Source organism: Polypterus senegalus, chromosome 16 (genome assembly GCF_016835505.1).
Source record: "Polypterus senegalus isolate Bchr_013 chromosome 16, ASM1683550v1, whole genome shotgun sequence".
Lineage (NCBI taxonomy): Eukaryota > Metazoa > Chordata > Cladistia > Polypteriformes > Polypteridae > Polypterus > Polypterus senegalus.
The window spans coordinates 86,467,887-86,490,083 of record NC_053169.1 but is presented as its reverse complement, the minus strand read 5'-3'; the positions used below and the strand labels follow the sequence as shown (position 1 = coordinate 86,490,083).

Below are 22,197 nucleotides of genomic sequence, written 5' to 3'. Positions count from 1 at the left end.
ACAAGTGGAAATGGTAACAAGCTAAAGGGAGAACTTCTGGCTTCTTCTGACAATTGCATTTTATTGCGGATAAGGAGCCATTAAAAACCGAGAGTACAGCTGTTTAAAACTAAAATAAGCAATAAGGGTTCAAAATCGTAACGAGCGAGACCACTAGAGTGAAGCAGAAGTGTTACTTAAGCAATAAGGGCTTCTTATTAGGCCACTGGGTTGGAACAAAAACCTGCAACCACTGTGACTTTGCCCACCCCTGCTCTAGAGCCTTTACCGTCAGGTCTAATGTGTATTTTATGTCTATGACAGGGTATACTCATGCACATGGTAAGCCATTTTGGAGTTGTCTGTTAATCTACCATGCATGTCTCTGGTTTCTGGGGGGTAACTGCAGTACTCAGACAAAACCTACAGAAACACTGGGAGCATATGCCAACTCTGTCCAGTGACGGGATTGTAATTTTAGCCTATTTCTCTGAACCTTTGAAGTAACCATAATCACTGTGCAACTAATTCTACAGTAATTCCAAACTATTGTGGAAGTAAATGCCTCTGTATGCAAACCCAATTCAGGAAAAATGGTAGGGAAACTGTAATAGACCCAATATAATCAGTTTGATCACAGATTACAGGGAGTCAGCACAATACATCAAAACCCAAACCAAACCCTTTGTGCTCCACTGGACCTTGCAGTAGCACATTTTGGTTTGCTTTCCTACTTGCCTTGTTTGCTGTGTCCACACACACAATCAGAATGCTTAGACTTGTCTCTCAATCTCATTACCTCCCTGGCAGTTGAGCAATTTGCCCATCTTACCTAACTGCTCTCAAATCAATGTCAGTGTTTTAGTCGTTATTCCTTAACCAGACTTGATACTCAGTATTGGGTATTTCTCACAACAGCCCTGCAACATTTTTATGAGAAGTCTCTCTACTCTCTGGGTTTCCTTTCATACTTGGATACCCTGGAAATGGGAAATCAGGCCCAGGTAGCTCGCCTTGGATACTCCTCTCAGGCTTGGTGGTTGGAGCATAGAAGGTGCTGTCCTGTCTTCCTTTCCCTGGCATTTCTGTGGCGGTGACACTTCTTACCACACACTTAACAATAATCATCTGCCCACTCGGGCATGAAGAGTGCGGAGTGGTGACTCTGAGGCTAAGGATCTGTGCTGGAATCCAGAAGGTTGCCGGTTCGAATCCCCATCACTGCCAAAAAGATATCCTACTCTGCTGGGCCCTTGAGCAAGACGCTTAACTTGTAATTGCTCCAGGGGCGCTGTGCAATGGCTGACCCTGTGCCCTGACCCCAACGGGTATGCGAAAACTATCCATCCATCTATTTTCCAATCCATTGAATCCGAACACAGGGTCACGGGGGTCTGCTGGAGCCAATCCCAGCAAACACAGGGCACAAGGCAGGAACCAGTCCCGGGCAGGGTGCCAACCCACCGCAGATGCGAAAACTAACATATTCCTAATACAAGAAATTGTATAAAGCAAAATAAAGAAAAAAAAGGAGAGCCTATTCAATTTCCAGCAGAGTTGGTTCAATTGAAGGTCTACCTGGGCCCATTCAGACTTTTATCTGTGGCATTTATTTTTTTGGGAGCCAATCTACTTCTACTGTATAATAAAATTAGTAGATTGGCTCCCAAATAAAAAATTGTGTCCAGTCCCTGCAAGCAATCTGATTGGTCAGTTTGGCTTCGGTGATACGCTCTTAAGAAGAAGTGTAAGTGTGAGACGCGCCAGGAGGAGTAAAGGCTGTGGACCACCAGGGTGCGTACAGCCACCCTAACCCCGACACAGACATGTAGGACACATTGGCAAACAACACACCTTTACTTTTCAGCTGCCAGTTCCCAGCAGTATACAATATAAAAATAATGTCACCAATGACGTCACAGTCTTTTCCTTCTCTTTGCCTCCACTCCTCTTTCAGCAAGCTTTGTCCACTTCCTTCTAACTCCGGCACTCCGAATAGAGCAGGGGTTCTCAGATTCGTTCCTGGGGGACCCCTGTGGCTGCAGGTTTTTGTTCCAACCAGATTCCTAATCAGTCACAACACCTGATAGCACTGATCTCATTTAATTAGCTGGTATTATTTATTGTTTATCCTTCATTCAGAAAAGCACAACAGCATGATTTTTACATTTACTGTATAAAAAACTTAGAAATATTTCTGTTTTTGCTATGGATTTAAATGCTTAAGTCTCTTTTTATTATATTTTGTCCTTTCTCTGTGCAGTTTGCTACATTAATTAAATCTTAATAATGACAATTAAAAACAAGCAGAGCAGAAATTTAAGCAAACAACACTCAATTGTGAAAGGCTGCAACTACTTTAGCGTCAGCCCCACAAAGTAGTAAATAACGGATTAATTAAACAATTAGAAAACCTAGAAAAGTAGAATGACAATCAAGATTAAAATACTGTTAAAAAGAAAAAAATACATAGAACTGCTTAGTACATTTTAATACTTTTTTCTTTTTTACCAAGAATAGTTTTCTAATTTGTATATTGTTCCCAAAACAGGGAATCTGGGAAACAACAGTTCACTTAATTAGCCCAGGAGTCCAATTAAAAACACAGGCTGGTTGGAACAAAAACCTGCAACCACAGGGGTCCCCCAGGACCGAGTTTGAGAACCCCTGGAATAGAGTGAGGCAGCTTCTTTTACTCATCTCCTGGGAGTGCTCCAGTATTACCTGGAATCACTCCCAGGAGTGGTGGAAGTCCACTGTAGGGCTGTGCACGGAACCCAACAGGGCTGTGCCAAACTGCAAGTCCCAGCGTGCCCTGTGGCAATCCGTGGTGCTGCCCTCTAGTGTCCTGGGTAGGTATTGCCTCAGAGATGCTCTCTCCCCCAGTCCATTCATCCAGCTGGCGTCCTGGCCAGGTAATGGCTGAGGCCACCCGTCACAAGACCTTCAAAGGCCGCAAGTGTAAAAGCACAAAAATTCAGGATTAGTACTGACTAACAACTTGTCTACTTCTGATGTGGGACTGATTAGATATTCTTTCTACCTGCTCTGTAGGATCAGGTAAAACGTTTCTGACACAAGATATACCCAAGGTAAGCACACCAGTTCATTAAATTAGTTAAATAAAAGTTACCATTGTCTTACAGTGCATGCAGTATTACAAGAATAGTTTGTATTTTTTAAATGTTAAATCTGGAAAGTTAGAGATATTTCATTTAAGACATTATTCCATTCTGGTGAATACTGAGTTGCTTTGCACCTTTTATCACTCATGTACAGTATTGCATTAGAGTTATTTATTTTTGATGGCTCTTATCCTGCCCGTCCTGGGTACGAATTTAATCTGCATCCAGCCCTGCATGTAGGCCCTCCTGCCTGCAGGGGAAAACCTTGGGGTTGGTGGCAGATTTGGCTCTTCAGCCACCATAAAAAACCTCAACACTATTCCATTCCATCTGAACTGGTGTGGTGCTGAGGTGTCACTCGTCGCAGGGCTGCACTTGGGTCCTAATCTGGGATCCTGAGTTGGTTTGTCATGTGGTGGGTGCAGCAATGTGCTGTATTAGCGTCTGCTCCTAACCTCTCTCTCTCTCTCTCTCTCTTATCCCAAGCAACTTGGAACTTTTAAGCTCATAAAGCAGATGTTCCAGTCATGGCCAGAAGTTTTGAGAATGACACAAATATTAATTTTCACAGACTTTGCTTCCTCAGTTTTTATGATGTCAATTTGCATCGACTCCAGAATGTTATGAAGAGTTACCTGATGAATTGCAATTAATTGCAAAGTCCGTCTTTACCATGAAAATGAACTTAATCCCAAAAAAGCCATTTCCACTGCATATCAGCAAGGAAACACATGCAGTCATCATTGCTTTGCACAAAAATGGCTTCACAGGCAAGGATGTTGCTGCTAGTAAGATTACATCTAAATCAACCATCAAGAACGTCAAGGAGAGAGGGTCAATTGTTGTGAAGAAGGCTTCAGGGTGCCCAAGACCGACCAGCTAGGGCCAGGACCATCTACTAAAGTTGATTCAGCTGCGGGCACTGCCAGTGCAGAGCTTGCTCAGGAATGGCAGCAGGCAGGTGTGAGGGAGGCGAAGACTTTTGGAGGATGGCATGGTGGGTGTCAGAAAGGGCAGCACAGAAGCCAAGAAAAACATCAGGGACAGACCGATATTCTGCCAAAGGTACAGGGATTGGACTGCTGACGACTACTAGGGGAAAAGAAATTTTCTCTGATGAATCCCCTTTCTGATTGCTTGTGGCATCCAGAAAAAAGAAAAGGTGAGTGGCGCTACCATCAGTCCTGTGTCAACAACAACAACATTTATTTATATAGCACATTTTCATACAAAAAAATGTAGCTCAAAGTGCTCTACATAATGAAGAATAGAAAAATAAAAGACACAATAAGAAAATAAAATAAGTCAACATTAATTAACATAGAATAAGAGTAAGGTCCAATGGCCAGGGTGGACAGAAAAAACAAAAAAAAAAAAACTCCAGACAGCTGGAGAAAAAAAAATCTGTAGGGATTCCAGACCATGAGACCACCCAGTCCCCTCTGGGCAATCTACCTAACATAAGTCAAACAGTCCTCTTTGTAGTTAGGGTTCTCACGGAAGGACTTGATGATGATGGTCATGTAGACTTCTAGCTTTCAGTCCATCATTGTTGGAGCATCATGATGCTATGCGCCACCACCACAAAGAAACCAGAAAAAGAAACAGGAGAGAGGGTTGGGGTCAGTACGGATTTTAGAGTCACCATGAATTGTTATTATGATGATTTGAACATACAGAGTATCAGGATTAAGTTAAAGTGAAGTTATGAGAAGGCCATGATAAAGTAATGTGTTTTCAGCAGTGTTTTAAAGTGCTCTACTGTATCAGCCTGGTGAATTCCTATTGGCAGGCTATTCCAGATTTTAGGTGCATAACAGCAGAAGGCCGCCCGCCTCACCACTTCTTTTAAGTTTAGCTTTTGGAATTATAAGGAGACACTCATTTGAGGATCTAAGGTTACGATTTGGAATATAACGTGTCAGGCATTCCGATATATAAGATGGACCGAGATTATTTAAGGCTTTATAAACCATAAGCAGAATTTTAAAGTCAATCCTGAATGACTCAGGTAACCAGTGTAGTGACATTTAAAACTGTAGAAATGTGTTCGGATTTTCTTTTCCCAGTTAGGATTCTAGCAGCTGCATTCTGCACTCGTTGCAAGTGATTTATATCTTTTTTGGGTAGTCCTGAGAGGAGTGTGTTACAGTAATCTAGCCGACTGAAAACAAAAGCGTGAATTAATTTCTCAGCATCTTTCAATGATATAAGAGGTCTAACCTTTGCTGTGTTTCTTAAGTAAAAAAATGCTGTCCTAGTGGTCTGATGAATATGTGATTTAAAATTCAGGTTACAGTCAACAGTTACCACTAAGTTTTTTACTTCCGTCTTAACTTTTAATCCTAGTGCATCAAGTTTATTTCTGATAACCTCATTGAATCCATTATTGCCAATCACTAAAATTTCAGTTTTCTCTTTATTTAGCTTGAGAAAATTACTATTCATCCATTCAGAAATACCAGTAAGACATTGTGTTAGTGAATCAATAGAATCAGGGTCATCAGGTGCTATTGATAAGTACAGCTGTGTGTCGTCAGCATAGCTGTGGTAGCTCACGTTGTAACCTGAGATAATCTGACCTAACGGAAGCATATAGATTGAGAATAACAGCGGACCCAGGATAGAGCCTTGTGGAACACCATATAGAATATCATGTGTCTTTGAGTTGTAATTACCACAACTAACAAAGAATTTTCTCCCTGTCAGGTAGGATTCAAACCAATTTAAGACACTGCCAGAGAGGCCCACCCATTGACGAAGGTGATTTCTAAGAATATTGTGATCAATGCTGTCAAATGCGGCACTCAGATCTAGGAGGATGAGAACAGATAAATGGCCTCTGTCTGCATTCACCCACAAGTCATTTACTATAACGAGTTGAGTTTCTGTGCTGTGATTTGTTCTGAAACCTGACTGAAATTTATCAAGAATAGCAGGTTTATTGAGGTGGTCATTTAACTGCATAATGGCTGCCTTCTCTAGAATTTTTTTTAAGAAGGGCAGGTTTGAGATGGGTCTAAAATTTTCAAAACATGCCAAAAGTTAAGCACCCTGAGACAACTCATGTGTGGGGTTGCTTCTCAGCCAAGGGAGTGGGCTCACTCACAATTTTGTGTCAGAACACAGCCATGAATAAAGAATGGGACCAAAGCATCCTCCGAGAGCAACTTTTCCCAACCATCCAAGAACAGTTTGGTGACCAACAATGATGGAGCACTGGGCCATAAGGCAAAACTGATAACTTAGTGGCTTGGGGAACAAAACATCGGGTGGACAAACAAAAACCCACACATGCTGACAAACTCTAAGGATTGATTATGCAAGAATGGACTGGCATCAGTCAGGATTTGGCCCAGAAGTTGATTGACAGCATGACAGGGTAAACTGAGGTCTTGAATAAGAAGGGCCAACACTGCAAATATTGACTCTGTGCATAAACGTAATGTCATTTTCAATTAAAACCTTTGAAATTCTTGTAATTATACTTTAGTATACCATAGAAACATCTGACAAAAAGATCTAAAAACACTGAAGCAGCAAACTTTGTGAAAACCAATACTTGTGTCATTCACAAAACTTTTAGGCCAAAGAAAACCGCACTAAAACAGTGTGCATAATAGATGTGTTCAGGAAAGTTGTACAGTATGTTGTTTGACTGGATATTTAGTGCAGCAAAAGTAAGCTAATGGTTCATCCATCTGATCCCAGGCTCCGTAGCCATACTGAGGACTTTGAAGAGGTATTGTTGATCACACCATACCCTGTCTTTGCATGTGCAGTTATCCAATAAGTGTACAGATTTCAGAAAAGCAACTCTCTCCGGGGAATGTAGATTTGTGCTTTGCTGCTGTGATTTCCTGGGTGAGGCATACCTGCCACTTCCTCTGTGTTTTTTTATCTCCAGCTGTATTATCTGGAGATTGTGAACCCAGCTCCATCTTTCTAGCTATCCCAGGTCTCTAGTTAACAAGTGTCTCCTGGGAAGTCAAGTAAAATGATATCTTTTATTGGCTAACTAAAAATAAGATCACAATATGCAAGCTTACAAGGCAACTCAGGCCCCTTCTTTAGATTACATCTTGCCTGAAGAAGGGGCCTGAGTTGCATCAAAAGCTTGCATATTGTAATCTTTTTAGTTAGCCAATAAAAGAGGTCATTTTGCTTGACTTCACACTACATCCTTAATGTCTAACACAGTACAACACCTTAGTACTAAATGTGTCTTGGCCAAAATGCTACCTGCTCAGAATAATTCCTTAAATTCATCTATTGATTTTCTTTACACCATAGGGCTATCCATTCATTTTGCCTCATGTCAGGTGGCTTGTTTAGTTGCCCACTTTCCAAATGCCACACCAAAATGTTCAATATCTGTATCTTCTTTTTTTTTTTTAATTTAGCAAATCCCTTTATCCAAGGTAACTTACAAAAACAAATTGTAAAACGTATGACTTGATAGAAAGTATCGAGTTAGTGAACAAACAATGAAGAACAATATTACAAGTGGAGCCCAGTAAGTGATGCACTTGAGCATTCTGAAGCTATATGAAGAACAAAGCTGACATTGCTTGACCGCTGAGTATGCAGATATCTAGGAAAGCAGCAGAGGTGTAGAAAGTCCAGGCACCCTGCAATGTCTTTATAAATAAGTGCATCTTCAAGAAATGTCTAAATATTATTAAAATGCGAGCAGTTTTGAATGTCACAAGAAGATTATAATATATATTTAGAGGCGACAACTGAGAAACTGTTAAGAGGAGAGGAAGAGACAGTTGGCAGGCAGGCCAAAGCTCTCTATAGAGACGTCATAACCATACCAGAGATTAAAGATATTCTTTCTCATTCCAACACTGAGCCATTTCCCTCAATCTCTCTTCCTCCGCCACAAATTTGTTCCTGGTGTCACTTATTGGACAAGTCCCTGAAACACCGAGTGACAGCCAGTAACGGCTGGTGTGACCTGGCGAGATGTTCTATAACTCTAAGCACTGTGTGGACTGTGCAGTAAAGGACTAGATTTTCACATCCTTCGTGTTAACATACAGTATTAAAGGTCTGTGTGCTCCCCCTTAGTGACTTGGCACGGCCAGAATAGCTTAATATCAGTCCTCCAGGCCGCATGGCCTTATCCTTTCTGCCAAGGAGTCAATAAGTAGTAACCTGGAGGTCTTCTGGCCTCTTACAACTCCTCTCCATCTCCATTTCTTTCTTTCAGGCTAATTCAGCCGGGCATATGCTTGGATGCCTGGCCTGTAGTGCAGTAGAAGGGCATAATAAATGTCCTCCCAGGTCACCACATTCTCACCCACTCTTTGATGATGGTGTTCTCTTACACATTTAGGCAACAGGACCACTCATCAGTTGCAATCCAGGCTGGCATGTTCATAACCTTATCATTGACAGGATCTGTTTAAATTGTTTGATGTCTTTTCAGCATTGTCTGTGCCAGTCAGGTGCCCAGTTATTTAAAACACAATAGTTTTAACCTCAACTACAGATGCTGTATATGATCCTGAGCAGGCCTTCAGCTCTCTGTGCTCCTATTTGTAGAAATAAATGAACAAGTGTACCGTGAAAGTTACTGTATAATGGCAAATGCATTTCATTAATTTATATTTTGGACTTGCCTATTATTACCCTCCATGACCCTCACCAGGGAAAGAAAGCAGTGTGAGAAGATGAGTTATGATGAAAAATTAAAAGAGCAAAGCCTTTTTAATCAAACCAAAAAGAAAATTAAGATAAGGCACGACTGAAGCGTTTGAAATTATGAAGGGAATTAGCACAGTGAATTGAGACTATTGACTTTAAAATGAGTCACAGGACACAGTTGCAACCTTGGCAAGAGTAGATTTTGCACAAATATCAAGATGCCTTTCTTCACACAGAAAACCAAAGACACGTGAAAGAGGTTACCAGGTAGTATGGTAGAGTTTTAGGGACTGTCAGAAGATGTTATTTTGGAAGAATTAAGTGGATAGGGCTGGTGAGCTCCATTAGGCTGAATGGCCCATTCTCGTCCAGATTGTTCTGCCGCTTTTGAGTCAAGGAGGGAAACTGCAGCACTTGGAGAGACCTAGGACACAAGCTGAACAATTTAACAGAGGGTGCCTGAGCTGAGCTTCAAATCCACGAGTTTAAAGCTGTGACTCGACAGTTTATTACCATACTGCGTGAAGCAGACCTTTACAAGAATAAATTGTCATGTTATGAATGAATGTGGATGGTGCCCTGAGATGGGCTGTGGTTCCATTCAGGGTCCATTCCTGCCTTAGATCTAGTGCTATCATGCTAGGCTGTTTCAATCCATGATTCCTGCTGGCAATTATTCTGGTACTTATTCTGCCTTACCTGCAAAATGGCAACGGCAGCAGCAGTTCTCTGAATATGTAACAAACATTAGTGGCCATTATGCACTCATTCTGTACATTAAGTTACGAGAGGATAGTTGATTCATCACTTTTAAGGGGCCGGGCTGCATATTAATTTAGAACTTGGTAGCTAATAGTAAAAGTGTTGATCCAGGCGTTCTGTTTCAGTAAAAGAAGAAGACACACACACACACACACAAAGCTTATGACAATGCTATGGTTTCTACTCATTAGTTGTTTTAAACAAGAAGCAGCATTAAAAAGCACAATAACTTTACCCTTTTCTGCATGAATCATAGTTTATTCTGGAACATTTGCTGAGCAGTTCTTTTTTATTAAATACAGTACAACCAAATACTATTACTAAGGGTATAACAGTTTTAGATTAGCCAAGTTTATGTTTCGTGTGCTTCTTACATTTGTTTTGCCACCACTCTTGTCATGTGCATAACAGATGCCATTTATATTAACACACATATAAACATTTTGATAAGAGAGTGAATTTAGTGCTCAGTATACAGTGTTCATTTATCAACTAATAAAAACCCTTGATAAACTAGGCATTAATGCGCGGGCAATTTCTAAAATGTGAACACAAAAATTATTAGAAGCATTCCTGTGACTTAAATAAATTGGGTTTTTGGAATGAAACTACAAAAAAAAGAATCTTTCTTTACTAACAGGTTATTTATCATGTTGGCATGCAGACCTAAAAGAGGTTTCACTTTGAAATCATCATCTGCACAAATTCTTCATAATTGACCTGTCCATCCCCATCTACGTCAGCCTCTCTGATCATTGCATCAATTTCTTCGTCTGTTAATTTCTCCCCCAGGTTCTTCATGACCTGCCGCAGTTCAACGGCACTGATGGACCCATCACCGTCCTTGTCAAAAACCTTGAAGGCTTCACGAATTTCTTCTTCAGTGTCGGTGTCTTTCATTTTCTTAGCCATCATGGTTAAGAATTCGTTGAAATCAATCGATCCACTCCCGTCTGCATCCACTTCACTGATCATGTCTTTCAACTCTTGGTCAGTTGGGTTCTGGCCCAGGGATTTCATGATAGTGCCCAGCTCTTGAGTTGTAATGGTACCATCACCATCTTTATCAAACATGGAGAAAGCCTCCTTGAATTCAGCAATCTGTTCTGGGGTCAGCTGGTCGGCCATGAGTGTCAGTTGATGTTTATGACCTTAAGAAGCTGTAGTGCTGACTATAGAAAGCTACTTGATAATCTGATAGAGAAACACACTGAGAACCACACAGAGCGGAGCAAAATCTCAGACTGACTCATTGTCAGCTAAGACGTGCAAATTACATGGTGATGTAACTGCCAAGTCTCATGAGAAAGAGAGTGGTGGGACTTTCCCCGCCTATATCGATTGGTTGGAGAAAGGAGGAAAACTGTTAATGTGGGCAACCAATGAAATGAAGTGCATTTATTGAGGTTAGCCTTTCTGCTTCTGTAAGGAGTTCCAGGTTTTCCTAGAGATTGCTGGGGCCCCTTTCCACGGTCCTTATTCCTACTAAATGTCCTGCATAAAGTTGCCTTATTATGGGAGGATATAGACCATCTTGTTCTATGTCAGGCCAGAAAAGTTTTTCATGGGTCTGAACCTTGAAATGGAAGAGCTGCTTTGGCCAATCATCTACTCTTCTGTCTTTTCTAAGATTAAGTTAAAATATGTAAGACCACACTACATTATGTAAATTGAAATCCAATCATTTCCAAAAGAGAATTAAGATGCATTAAATCTTAATCGGTATTTAAAGCCCAACCTAGTCTGAAGAGCTATGGTGTGTAACCAAAAGAGTCATTATTAAAATAGTTCAATATATTACAATGTCAGAAGGCACAGCATTAATGAATTCTTGCCAAATTCTGAAAAAGCTTTTCACTATTCTTCTCAAAGAAAACATTTTTTTCTATCCTTCCATTTTCAGAACTCATTTATCCAGAGTAGGGTCACAGCAAGGTGGGATCAGTCTCTAGACAGGGCACCATGTTGACCATCCTCACACACACCAAAACTCCCAACCCCATACACACAAATTAAGAACCAATTTAGCTATTCCAATTTGCCAAAACTAAATGTCTTTGAACTGTGGGAGAAGCTAACATGAACATGGCCGAACATGTAAACTCCAAACAGGGGGCACCTGGAACTTGAACCTTGATCATCTACTAGCAAGAAAGTAGTGCTTCCACTGTGCACTGTGCAGCTCTCATTTTTCCCATTGATAGAGGGTCATAATTCTTCCAGTTTCATCCATTTTCCAAACCTGCTTATCCAAAGGAAGGTCACAGGGAAGCCTGCGACTATCCCAGCAAGCACTAAGCAGAAACACAGTGAACACACACACATTTCAGTGGCTAATTTAGCTTCACCAAACCACTTAACCTGCAGGTCTTTGAACTGTGTGAGGTAACTAGAGTTCCCAGAGGAAATCCATGCAGTCTCCTTGTTGTAAGGCAGCAGCACTACCACTACACCAGCACTCATTTTTTGTAGATTTACATAATATAAGATATCACTTTCCTGTTGAGCTAATGAGAGAGGGTCAGGATCCTTCCTTCTTCTTCTTTCGGCTGATCCTATTAGGATTTGCCACAGATGATCATCTTTTTCCATATCTTCCTATCCTCTATCTTGCTCTGTCACTCCCATCACCTGCATGTCCTCTCTCACCACATCCACAAACCTTCTTAGTTCTTCCTCTTTTCCTCTTACCTAGCAGCTCTGTCCTTAACAGCCTTCCCCAATATACTCAGCATCTCTCCTCAGCACATGTCCAAACCAACGCAATCTCTCCTCTCTGAATTAGTCTCCCAACCGTCCCACCTGAGCTGACCCTCCAATGTTCTCACTTCTAATCCTGTTCATCCTCATCACACCCAATGCAAATCTTAGCATCTTTAACTGTGCCACCTCCAGCTCTGTCTCCTGCTTTCTGGTCAGTGCCACCGTCTCCAACCCTTATAACATAGCTGGTCTCACTACCTTCCTGTAGAACTTCCCTTTCACTCTTGCTGATACCCGTCTGTCACAAATCACTCCTGACACTCTTCTCCACCCATTCCTCCCTGCCTGCACTCTCTTCTTCACCTCTCTTCCACACATCCCGTTACCCTGTACTGTTGATCCAAAGTATTTAAACTCATCCACCTTCGCCAACTGTACTTCCTGCATCCTAACCATTCCACTGACCTTCCTCTCATTTACACACATGTATTCTGTCTTGTTCCTACTGACCTTCATTCCTCTCCTCTCTAGAGCATATCTCCAACTCTCCAGGGTCTCCTCAACCTGCACCCTATTCTTGCTACATATCACAATGTCATCAGCAAACATCATAGTCCAAGGGCACTCCTGCCTAATCTCGTCTGTCAACCTGTCCATCACCATTGCAAATAAGAAAGGGCTTAGAGGTGATCCCTGATGTAATCCCACCTCCATGTTGAATACCACTGTCACACTTCCCGCATACATATCCTGTACAACTCTTACACACTTCCCTGCCACTCCCGACTTCTTCACACAATACCACAGCTCGAGGCACCCTGTCATATGCATTCTCCAGGTCCACAAAGACGCAATGCAACTGCTTCTGGCCTTCTCTATACTGCTCCATCAACACCCTCGGAGCAAGGATTGAATCTGTGGTGCTCTTTCCTGGCATGAAACCATACTGCTGCTCACTAATCATCACCTCACTTCTTAACTGAGATTCCACTACTCTTTTCCATAACCTCATGCTGTGGCTCATCAATTTTATCCCCCTGTAGTTACTACAGCTCTGGACATCCCCCTTATTCTTAAAAATCAATACCAATACACATCTTCTCCACTCCTCAGGTATCCTCTTGCTTTCCAAGATTCCATTAAAAAATCTGGTTAAAAACTCCACTGCCATCTCCCCTAAACACCTCCATGCTTCCACAGGGATGTCATCTGGACCAACAGCCTTTCCATTCTTGATCCTCTTCATAGCTATCCTTACTTCCTCCTTGCTAATCCATTGCACTTCCTGATTCACTATCGCCAACCTTCTCTCTCTCTCTTATTCACTTTATTCATCAGCCTCTCAAAGTACTCTTTCCATCTGCTCAACATACTTTCCTCACTTGTAAGTATGTTTCCATCTTTATCCATTATCACCCTAACCTGTTGCACATCTTTCCCTGCTCAGTCCCTCTGTCTCGCCAATTGGTACAGGTCCTTTTTTCCGTCATTAATGTCCAAACTCTCATACAACACATCATATGCATTTTCTTTAGTCTTTGCCACCTCTCTCTTCCCCTTACATCTTATCTTCTTGTACTCTTGTCTACTTTCTGCATCTCTCTGAATACCCCACTTCTTCTTCACCAACCTCTTCCTCTGTATCCTCTCCTGTACTTCCCCATTCCACCACCAGGTGTACTTTTCTTCTTTCCTCTGTGCAGATGTCACACCAAACACCCTTCTTTCTGTCACCTTTACTACTTCTTCTGTAGTTGCCCAACTATCTGGCAACTCTTCACTGCCACCCAGTGCCTGTATTATTGTCTGCATATAGATCTGGCAAAATTTTACACCGGATGCCTTTCCTGACATAACCTTCCCCATTTATCCAGGCTTGGAACCAGCACGAAGAAACACAATGGTTGGTCCATCCCCTGTGGCTGGGTTAGAGAGTCAGGATTCTTCCAAAATAGTCATAATTTAGGACAATCAAAACTTGTGACCTAGCAAGGCCAGAATTTGATGTCATGTTCGTTACCCAGTATATTTTGGATGATGAAGAGTGTATATGACGAAGGAATTCCTTTCCTTAACCAAGCAGATTGATTGAAAGGTCTCTATCCCAATGTTGCTTAAGGCTGTCAAGAGCTGCCCACTGTGTAATAAGCCGATACATTCTATAAGTGCTGCTAAGATTCTCCAGATTATGGATGAATACCCTAAATAACACTATACCATATTACTTTGTAAAATATACAGTATTAAAGAGTAGATATTTATGGAAGTTTAGAGAAGTTTAACAGTTTTTTTAACAAAGTTACTAACTTGGAAATAGAAATGATGACATGTTTTTAGAATTTTATATTTAAGATGTTATGTTGCTCAAAGAGTATATACACATTATCAATACATAGAAGGTCTTTGAAGGTCTAGTTAAATACTATGTATGTTAAAAGGGGACTGGAATGCATAATTATAGTGCGATGGAGCAAAAGAGGTTAACATCTCTGCCTTAAAGTGCTCCCTATATTAGTTCTGTATTTTGAGTAAGTGATGTAAAACTAGATTTCTAGTGAAGTTATTCATACTTGTTGATTATTAGATTACATACATGCTTGAATACATCATTTGTAATTTGACCTGTGGTCAAATGCTGTTTTAACTTCAGATAGCTTTGACTAGGTGGCCCATCCATGGCTGAGGAAGCCACAGTTTGTGTTCAACTAGTAGATCCCAATGGACATGCTCTCCTCATCCAGAGCCATCTTGAGTCACTTTACTCTGTCTCATTCAAGTTCATAATGACTGTCTGCTTCTTTGCATCAGTGATACCCAATTCACTGAGTACTTTGTGACGAAATTGCCCAGCAAAGCTCTGTGTGAGTATGCACTTTACCTTCCAGGCATGCCTCCAACAATCTCTGATCAGTTCTTGGCTAACTTCCTCACATAGGCCTCCTAAAAACGAATTCTTAATGCATTGTCAAACCTTGCACAATTAAATGTTTTATTTACTCCCAAGACCAAGATGGTATTCGCTTTCAAGGCAGTCTTAACAATTTGCTTTGCACAGATTGATGAAGTGTGTATGTTACAAATGATTGAATTCCATTCCTTGTCTGAGATACTCATTGAGAGGTCTCTTTTCCATTATTGCCTAAGATTGTGAGAATTGTAGTAGTTTCTCCCAGTTAGTCATAAGCTGCCAGTGCCACAATTCCAGTGGTTGGTTTGGTTCTTTTTCCTGGCTGACCTCCAGCACTAACAAACATGATGGTTTGGTTGAAGTGTTTTACTAATTGGTTGCAACTAATTCCTGAGCAGATTGCTTCTCCGATCTTGTTGCCAGGTCATTGAGCAGCAGCTCAACATGTGATCCATGGTTGCTCTCTTGGCACACAAAAGACAGTCTGTAACCTAATTATAACGCCACTGTTCAAATTGAATGGACCAGGCCGATTGTGATATCCTGGGAACTTGTTTCGGTGAGGCTCTGCTCATTTCAGATCAGCCCATGTCTTGCTCCCACTTCATCTAAACTCCATGCTGCCTTATGCCTTCTGCTTTGCTGGTATTCTCCTCATCCACCTGTAACCTATGCACTCCTTTTAAGGTATATAAATGGTAGGGGCCTAAGTTTTTTAGCATGGTGTCTCCACTACTATTATTTACATCGACACATGTCTTTCTCATTCACTTTAATAATTCTTCTTCTTCTTCTTTCGGCTGCTCCAGTTAGGGGTTGCCACAGTGGATCGTACTTTTCCATATCTTCCTATCCTCTGCATCTTGTTCTGTAACACCCATCACCTGCACCACATCCATAAATTTTCTCTTAGGTCTTCCTCTTTTCCTTTTACCTGGCAGCTCTATCTTTAACATTCTTCTCCCAATATACCCAGCATTTCTCCACTGCACATGTCCAAACCAACGCAATCTCGCCTCTCTGACTTTGTCTCATAAACTGTTCAACCTGAGCTGTCCCTCTAATGTACTCTTTTCTAATCCTGTCCATCCTCATCACACCCAATTCAAATCAAATAATAACAATAATACATTTTACTTATATAGCTCCTACATACTTCATGGTATTTGAGTTCTAGTTTCCCAAGGCAATCACAATGTACCCAAAGTTTAAGAACAGGAAACTTTTATCTTTACTTAAATGCTCAAAATAAGTGCATTAAATATACAAATGTTACAAGACTACAATTATATACATTATGTAATACAACCTATGGGCAATACAATAAAATGTATACAATGACTCACTCGTAGATAGATAGATAGATAGATAGATAGATAGATAGATAGATAGATAGATAGATAGATAGATAGATAGATAGATAGATAGATACTTTATTAATCCCAAGGTGAAATTCACATACTCCACCAGCAGCATATTGATAAAGAACAATATTAAATTAAAAAGTGATAACAATGAAGGTATAACAGACAGACAATAACTTTGTATAATGTTAACGTTTACCCCCCTTGTGGAATTGAAGAGTCGCATAGTGTTGGGGAGAAATGATATCCTCAGTCTGTCAGTGGAGCAGGATGGTGATAGCAGTCTGTCGCTGAAGCTGCTCCTCTGTCTGGAGATGATCCTGTTCAGTGGATTCTCCATGATTGACAGGAGCCTGCTCAGTGCCCGTCGCTCTGCCACAGATGTCAGACTGTCCAGCTCCGTGCCTACAATAGAGCCTGCCTTCCTCACCAGTTTGTCCAGGCGTGAGGCGTCCCTCTTCTTTATGCTGCCTCCCCAGCACACCACCGCATAGAAGAGGGCACTCGCCACAACCATCTGATAGAACATCTGCAGCATCTTATTGCAGATGTTGAAGGACGCCAGCCTTCTAAGGACGTATAGTCGGCTCTGTCCTCTCTTACAAAGAGCATCAGTATTGGCAGTCCAGTCCAATTTATCATCCAGCTGCACTCCCAGGTATTTATATGTCTGCACCCTCTGCACAGTCACCTCTGATAATCACAGGGTCCATGAGGGGCCTGGTCCTCCTAAAATCCACTACCAGTTCCTTGGTCTTGCTGGTGTTCAGGTGTAGGTGGTTTGAGTTGCACCATTTAACAAGGTCCTTGATTAGGTTCCTATACTCCTCCTCCTACCGCTCCTGATGCAGCCCACATTAGCAGTGTTGTCAGTGAACTTTTGCACGTGGCAGGACTCCGAGTTGTATTGGAAGTCCGATGTATGTTGGCTGAACAGGACCGGAGAAAATACAGTCCCCTGCGGTGCTCCTGTGTTGCTGACCACAACGTCAGACCTGCAGTTCCCGAGACGCACATACTGAGGTCTGTCTGTAAGATAGTCCACAATCCATGCCACCAGGTATGAATCTACTCCCATCTCTGTCAGCTTGTCCCTGAGGAGCAGAGGTTGGATGGTGTTGAAGATGCTAGAGAAGTCCAGAAACATAATTCTTACAGCACCACTGCCTCTGTCCAGGTGGGAGAGGGATCGGTGTAGCATATAGATGATGGCATCCTCCGCTCCCACCTTCTCCTGGTATGTGAACTGCCGAGGGTTGAGGGCGTGGCGGACCTGTAGCCTCAGGGGGTTAAGCAGCAGGTGCGCCATGGTCTTCATCACATGTGACATCAGAGCGACAGGCCGGAAGTCGTTCAGCTCACTAGGATGTGATACCTTTGGGACTGGGATGATGCATATACCACCAGTGAGCTCACCCACAATTATTATAAGTTTCAGTCCTGGTTCCACATTTACTGTTGGGGGCCTCACTCGTAGCTTGTGAGTATGATGGTCAAAAAAAAAATAGAAATAGAATTGGTCCCTTGCCTTGAGGTTTTACCTCAAGCCAAATAACAAAATATGAAAGAAAATAATCGACAGTCCTTGCAATAACATCTCACTTATACAACTTGCTCCAGCTTGGTTTAGTCATCTCTCATGTCACCATGTGTAGCTCCTTATAACTATGGATCCTCAGAAAACGCCACACTCCCTAATAATTCCCAGAGCGGCACCTACATCTTCAAGTTTCCTGTATCTTCGACCCACTAACACTCTGTTTGTCAGCCCATGTATCTTCTTTGTCTCTCTAACTGTTCTCCTCGTGTCCTCAGCAGAACACTTATTTTCCCTTTTTATTTACCTAGATAGTCATCCGACTGTTTCCTTCTTTCTTTTAGCTTAATAGCCACTGTCTTTCTAAAAATGTACTTTTGTGTGACAAGTGCTTACTTTTCACCAGCCTGACGAAAAAATATATCATCCTTTATTGTTTAGCACCATCTGTGACTTGATTGACTACACTCTTTGATAATTCTCTCCTGGCATGCTAAAAAAGTTCTCCATAGTTTGTCTCTCGCTGGAAACTGGAAAAACAAAAAAAAATGTAACCAATTGTATCTCAAAATTTTGTAAGTAAATTTGAATAAAGGCATTAGCCAAATAAGTGAATAAATCCAATAAATAAATCCGATTTGAGTCATTTTTGTCTGTAGCCCAACATAAAGACTCAAATACAGCCGGTGTGGACTTATCAAATCATTTTTGCCATTGCAGCTTTTCTCTAGCATTCCTTCTGGAACTTTTGGATTGGGGCAGTTGCCCCTTTACCCTACACCCTCCCCTCCAAAAGGGACAAGTGCTATGTTGTGAAGGATTAAAAATTGCTTTACCTTGAGAACTCCTTTGTCCTTTGCCAGACATTTCCTCTATTTATTAGTGAATCTTACATTATATTTTATTTAACTCTTTGAGGGCTGAATATTTTTTCCAAAAAAACAGTTTTCTGAAAAGCACACAGAGCAATGATTTCACGCTTAAGTCAACATAAAACGTCTGTTGCTATGTGCTGTGGGTGCTATTAGCACATATTCGGCATCTCTGGCGGCAGTGGCTGCATTGGGGGCACCTCAATGGTCAGCAGGAATTCAAGGTGGCCCTGAGGCCTGGCTGTCTACACACAGCAGGTAGGTGGCGGTGACGGTCACAGTGTGACACAATCTGGTTTGTACCTCTTGTCATCATAAGTGCTGTGGGCACATCAGCTACATTAAAGTGTTCGGCACCGTGAACACCTGGGGACTGATCAGATGATGCTGGTACCTCACTTTCGTTTTTGATCTCCAGATCAAGAGTCGGACAAGTCAAAGTCCGATTCAACAAAATTACGCTACACGTCCACGGAGTATTCTGCTTTGCACGTTCGCTTTGGTCTCTCGCCAGATGTCAGTGCCATTTTAGAGGTTGTTTGTTCTTTGCTACTCATGCACATGTAGGGAATCGAGGTTAAATCAACAAAGCTATGTAACTTTCCTTCTAGCAAAGAGAGTTGAACTAAAACATAAGGACGACTTTTACTGTAGTTTACAGCCAATTACCGTCCTCTACTCCTGAATTTTGACAAAAGTCGACATTAGCCCTTAAAGAGTTAAATATAGTTTTCAACGGCTTATTATCGCATACATCTATACACATAAAAGGCAAAGCCCTCACTGACTCATCACTAATTCTCCCACTGTCCTTATAGGTGGGAAGCTGAAATTTTGCGTGCTCATTCCTTGCAGTGTACTTACAAAAGTTAGGTATGTTTCATGTCCTATTGCAACACCCAAGGGGGGGAGACGTGTGTACCCCCTAAACTGTATATATACTGTAGATAGGGGAAACCCCTCCTCACTATTTCTACAACTTCCAATATATGTAGGAAGCCCAAATTTCCCATGCTTATCCTTTACATTGTACTTACCAACGTTAAGTATGTTTTATTTTGCACCATGACCCGTAACAAACTTTCAAAAATAACATCTTCTTTTTGGTGGTTCTCACCATTATGCCGTAAGAAACTTTTGGATTTGACCTCTCCTTTTGGCGTTTCATTCCTATTTCCGTTAACAGATGATTTATTTCACGGCAGAGATGCACTAGGGCCACCTTCCTTACTCCGCACGACCACTGTCCGCGCACCTACCACGTGGTTTATGGCAGGCCGTTTTAACATTCAATCTGTTTTACATGATATGCTGATATTGTTGCTTTAAATTTGATATCGAGCTTTTGAAATTTGATATCACACTTTTGAAGAAAGCTTAAATGCTTTCATAGTATGGCAGGTCACTTTAACATTTAATCCATTTGTCTTTTTATGAAATTTGATATCAAGCTTCTGAAATTTGATATCGAGCTTTTGAAATTTGATATCAAGCTCTTGAAATTTGATATCAAAAGCATGATATCAAATTTCAAAAGCGTGATATCAAATTTTAAAAACTCAATATCAAATTTCAAAAGCGTGATATCAAATTTCAAAAGCACGATATTAAATGTTATAAACATGATATCAAAATGAGAAAATATGGTGTGAGAGTTTAAAATGCATATATATTTGCATTTCAGCTGTCATATCAATTTTCAAAAGCACAATATCAATTTTTAAAATGTTGATATCAAATTTCAAAAGCTTGATATCGAATTTTATAAGCGTGATATCAAATTTAATAAGTCTGATATCGAATTTCAAAGTGCTGATATCAAATTTAAAACTAATGATATCAAAGTTTTGAAAGCACTTATCAAATTAAACAGATTAAATGTTAAAACGGCTTGCCATAGTGGTTGGCTCCCTGCCTATATACATTAACGACATGCCGCGCACATGTGCCTCCTCACTCACTTTCTTACTTTCCTCAGCCATACCCTCTGACCTCCCATTTCAATTCAAATGCCTCCAATTTCCAGTAAGGGTCTGCTGTGCTATGACAATAAATAAGTCACAGGGCCAGACTCTAAAAAAGGTCGGCATTGACTTGACACAAGATTGCTTCTCACATGGCCAACTGTACGTTGCATGCTCGAGACTAAGCTCAGCAGACAGCTTGGTCATTTTACAGCCCGAGGGCAGAACTGCAAACGTCCTTTACAAAGAGATCCTTACATCCTAAAAATGTGCATTTCTCATACACAGCATTTACAATCATAAATTAAACTCTTTACAATCATCAAATTCACTCTCAATAGTAAAATAAGCCTACGTCAATTACATTGACAATCATGTTATTTTTAAAATGTTTCCTTTTTTTTTTCATAACTTCTTTAACACACTACTTCTCCGCTGCGAAGCGCGGGTATTTTGCTAGTATCTTATATGTGCAATCTTTACATGAGACAAAAATTGAGTTATTTGGTCATAACAAAAAGCGCTTTGCATGGCGGAAGAAGAACACAGGGGCTGTGTGGCTAGTTCAGGGACTGGGGCCCTTGTTAAAGGCGAGGGTCAGATGAATTCAACCCATCCATTATGCTATATCCTAACTACAGGGTCACGGGACCCTGCAACACAGGGCACAAGGGTTAGGGTTGGGTGCCAGCACACACCAAGTACAATTTAGGATCGCCAATGCACCTGCATGTCTTTGGACGGAAACCTGAGCAACCGGGGGGAAACCCACACATAGACACGGGGAGAACATTCAAGCTCCACGCAGGGACCCAGGAAGTCTCCTAACTGTGAGGCAGCAGCGCTACTCACTGCGCCACCGTGTCACCCCTCTTTACATCATTGTAAGTAATATTTTAAGCTTCTTCTTACCACTGGCATTACAACAACCACTGTGCAGTCTTTGGTGCATTGACACTGTGGTTGTATCAAATACATCTGACAAGTATGCATGATTACAAGCATTCACATGGAGATAAGAGTGAAGTAAATAAAACAGTTAAAATTGTTTTTTTTGGGATTAACAAAGTTGATCTAATCCAGGGGTGTCCAACTCCAGTCCTGGTGGGTCGCAGTGGCTGCAGGTTTTCATTCTAACCCTTTTCCTAATTAGCGAGCAGTTTTCACTGCTAATTAACTCTTTTCCCTTCATTTTAATAGCCTTGTTTTTCAGGATTCAGTCCTCTGTAGCTCAAGAGTGAATTTGGTTTGTGGATACAAATTTGAATCATCACAGTGGTAAATGCACTCTGGGCTTCCTCTAAAATCCCAAAGGTATTGGAAGCATT

The 22,197-nt window shown here is 41.2% G+C and overlaps 1 protein-coding gene across 1 annotated transcript in view; it reads right to left on the bottom strand.

The window, feature by feature from the left end:
- Positions 1-9,857: 9,857 nt before the first annotated feature.
- Positions 9,858-22,197, bottom strand: part of LOC120516564 (calmodulin-like) — a 45,824-nt gene continuing 33,484 nt past the window's right edge. Inside the window, exon 2 of the mRNA XM_039738324.1 lies at positions 9,858-10,616. Coding sequence (XP_039594258.1) covers positions 10,200-10,616 — 417 coding nt within the window. The 3' untranslated portion in view covers positions 9,858-10,199. The remainder of the gene's footprint in view (positions 10,617-22,197) is intronic.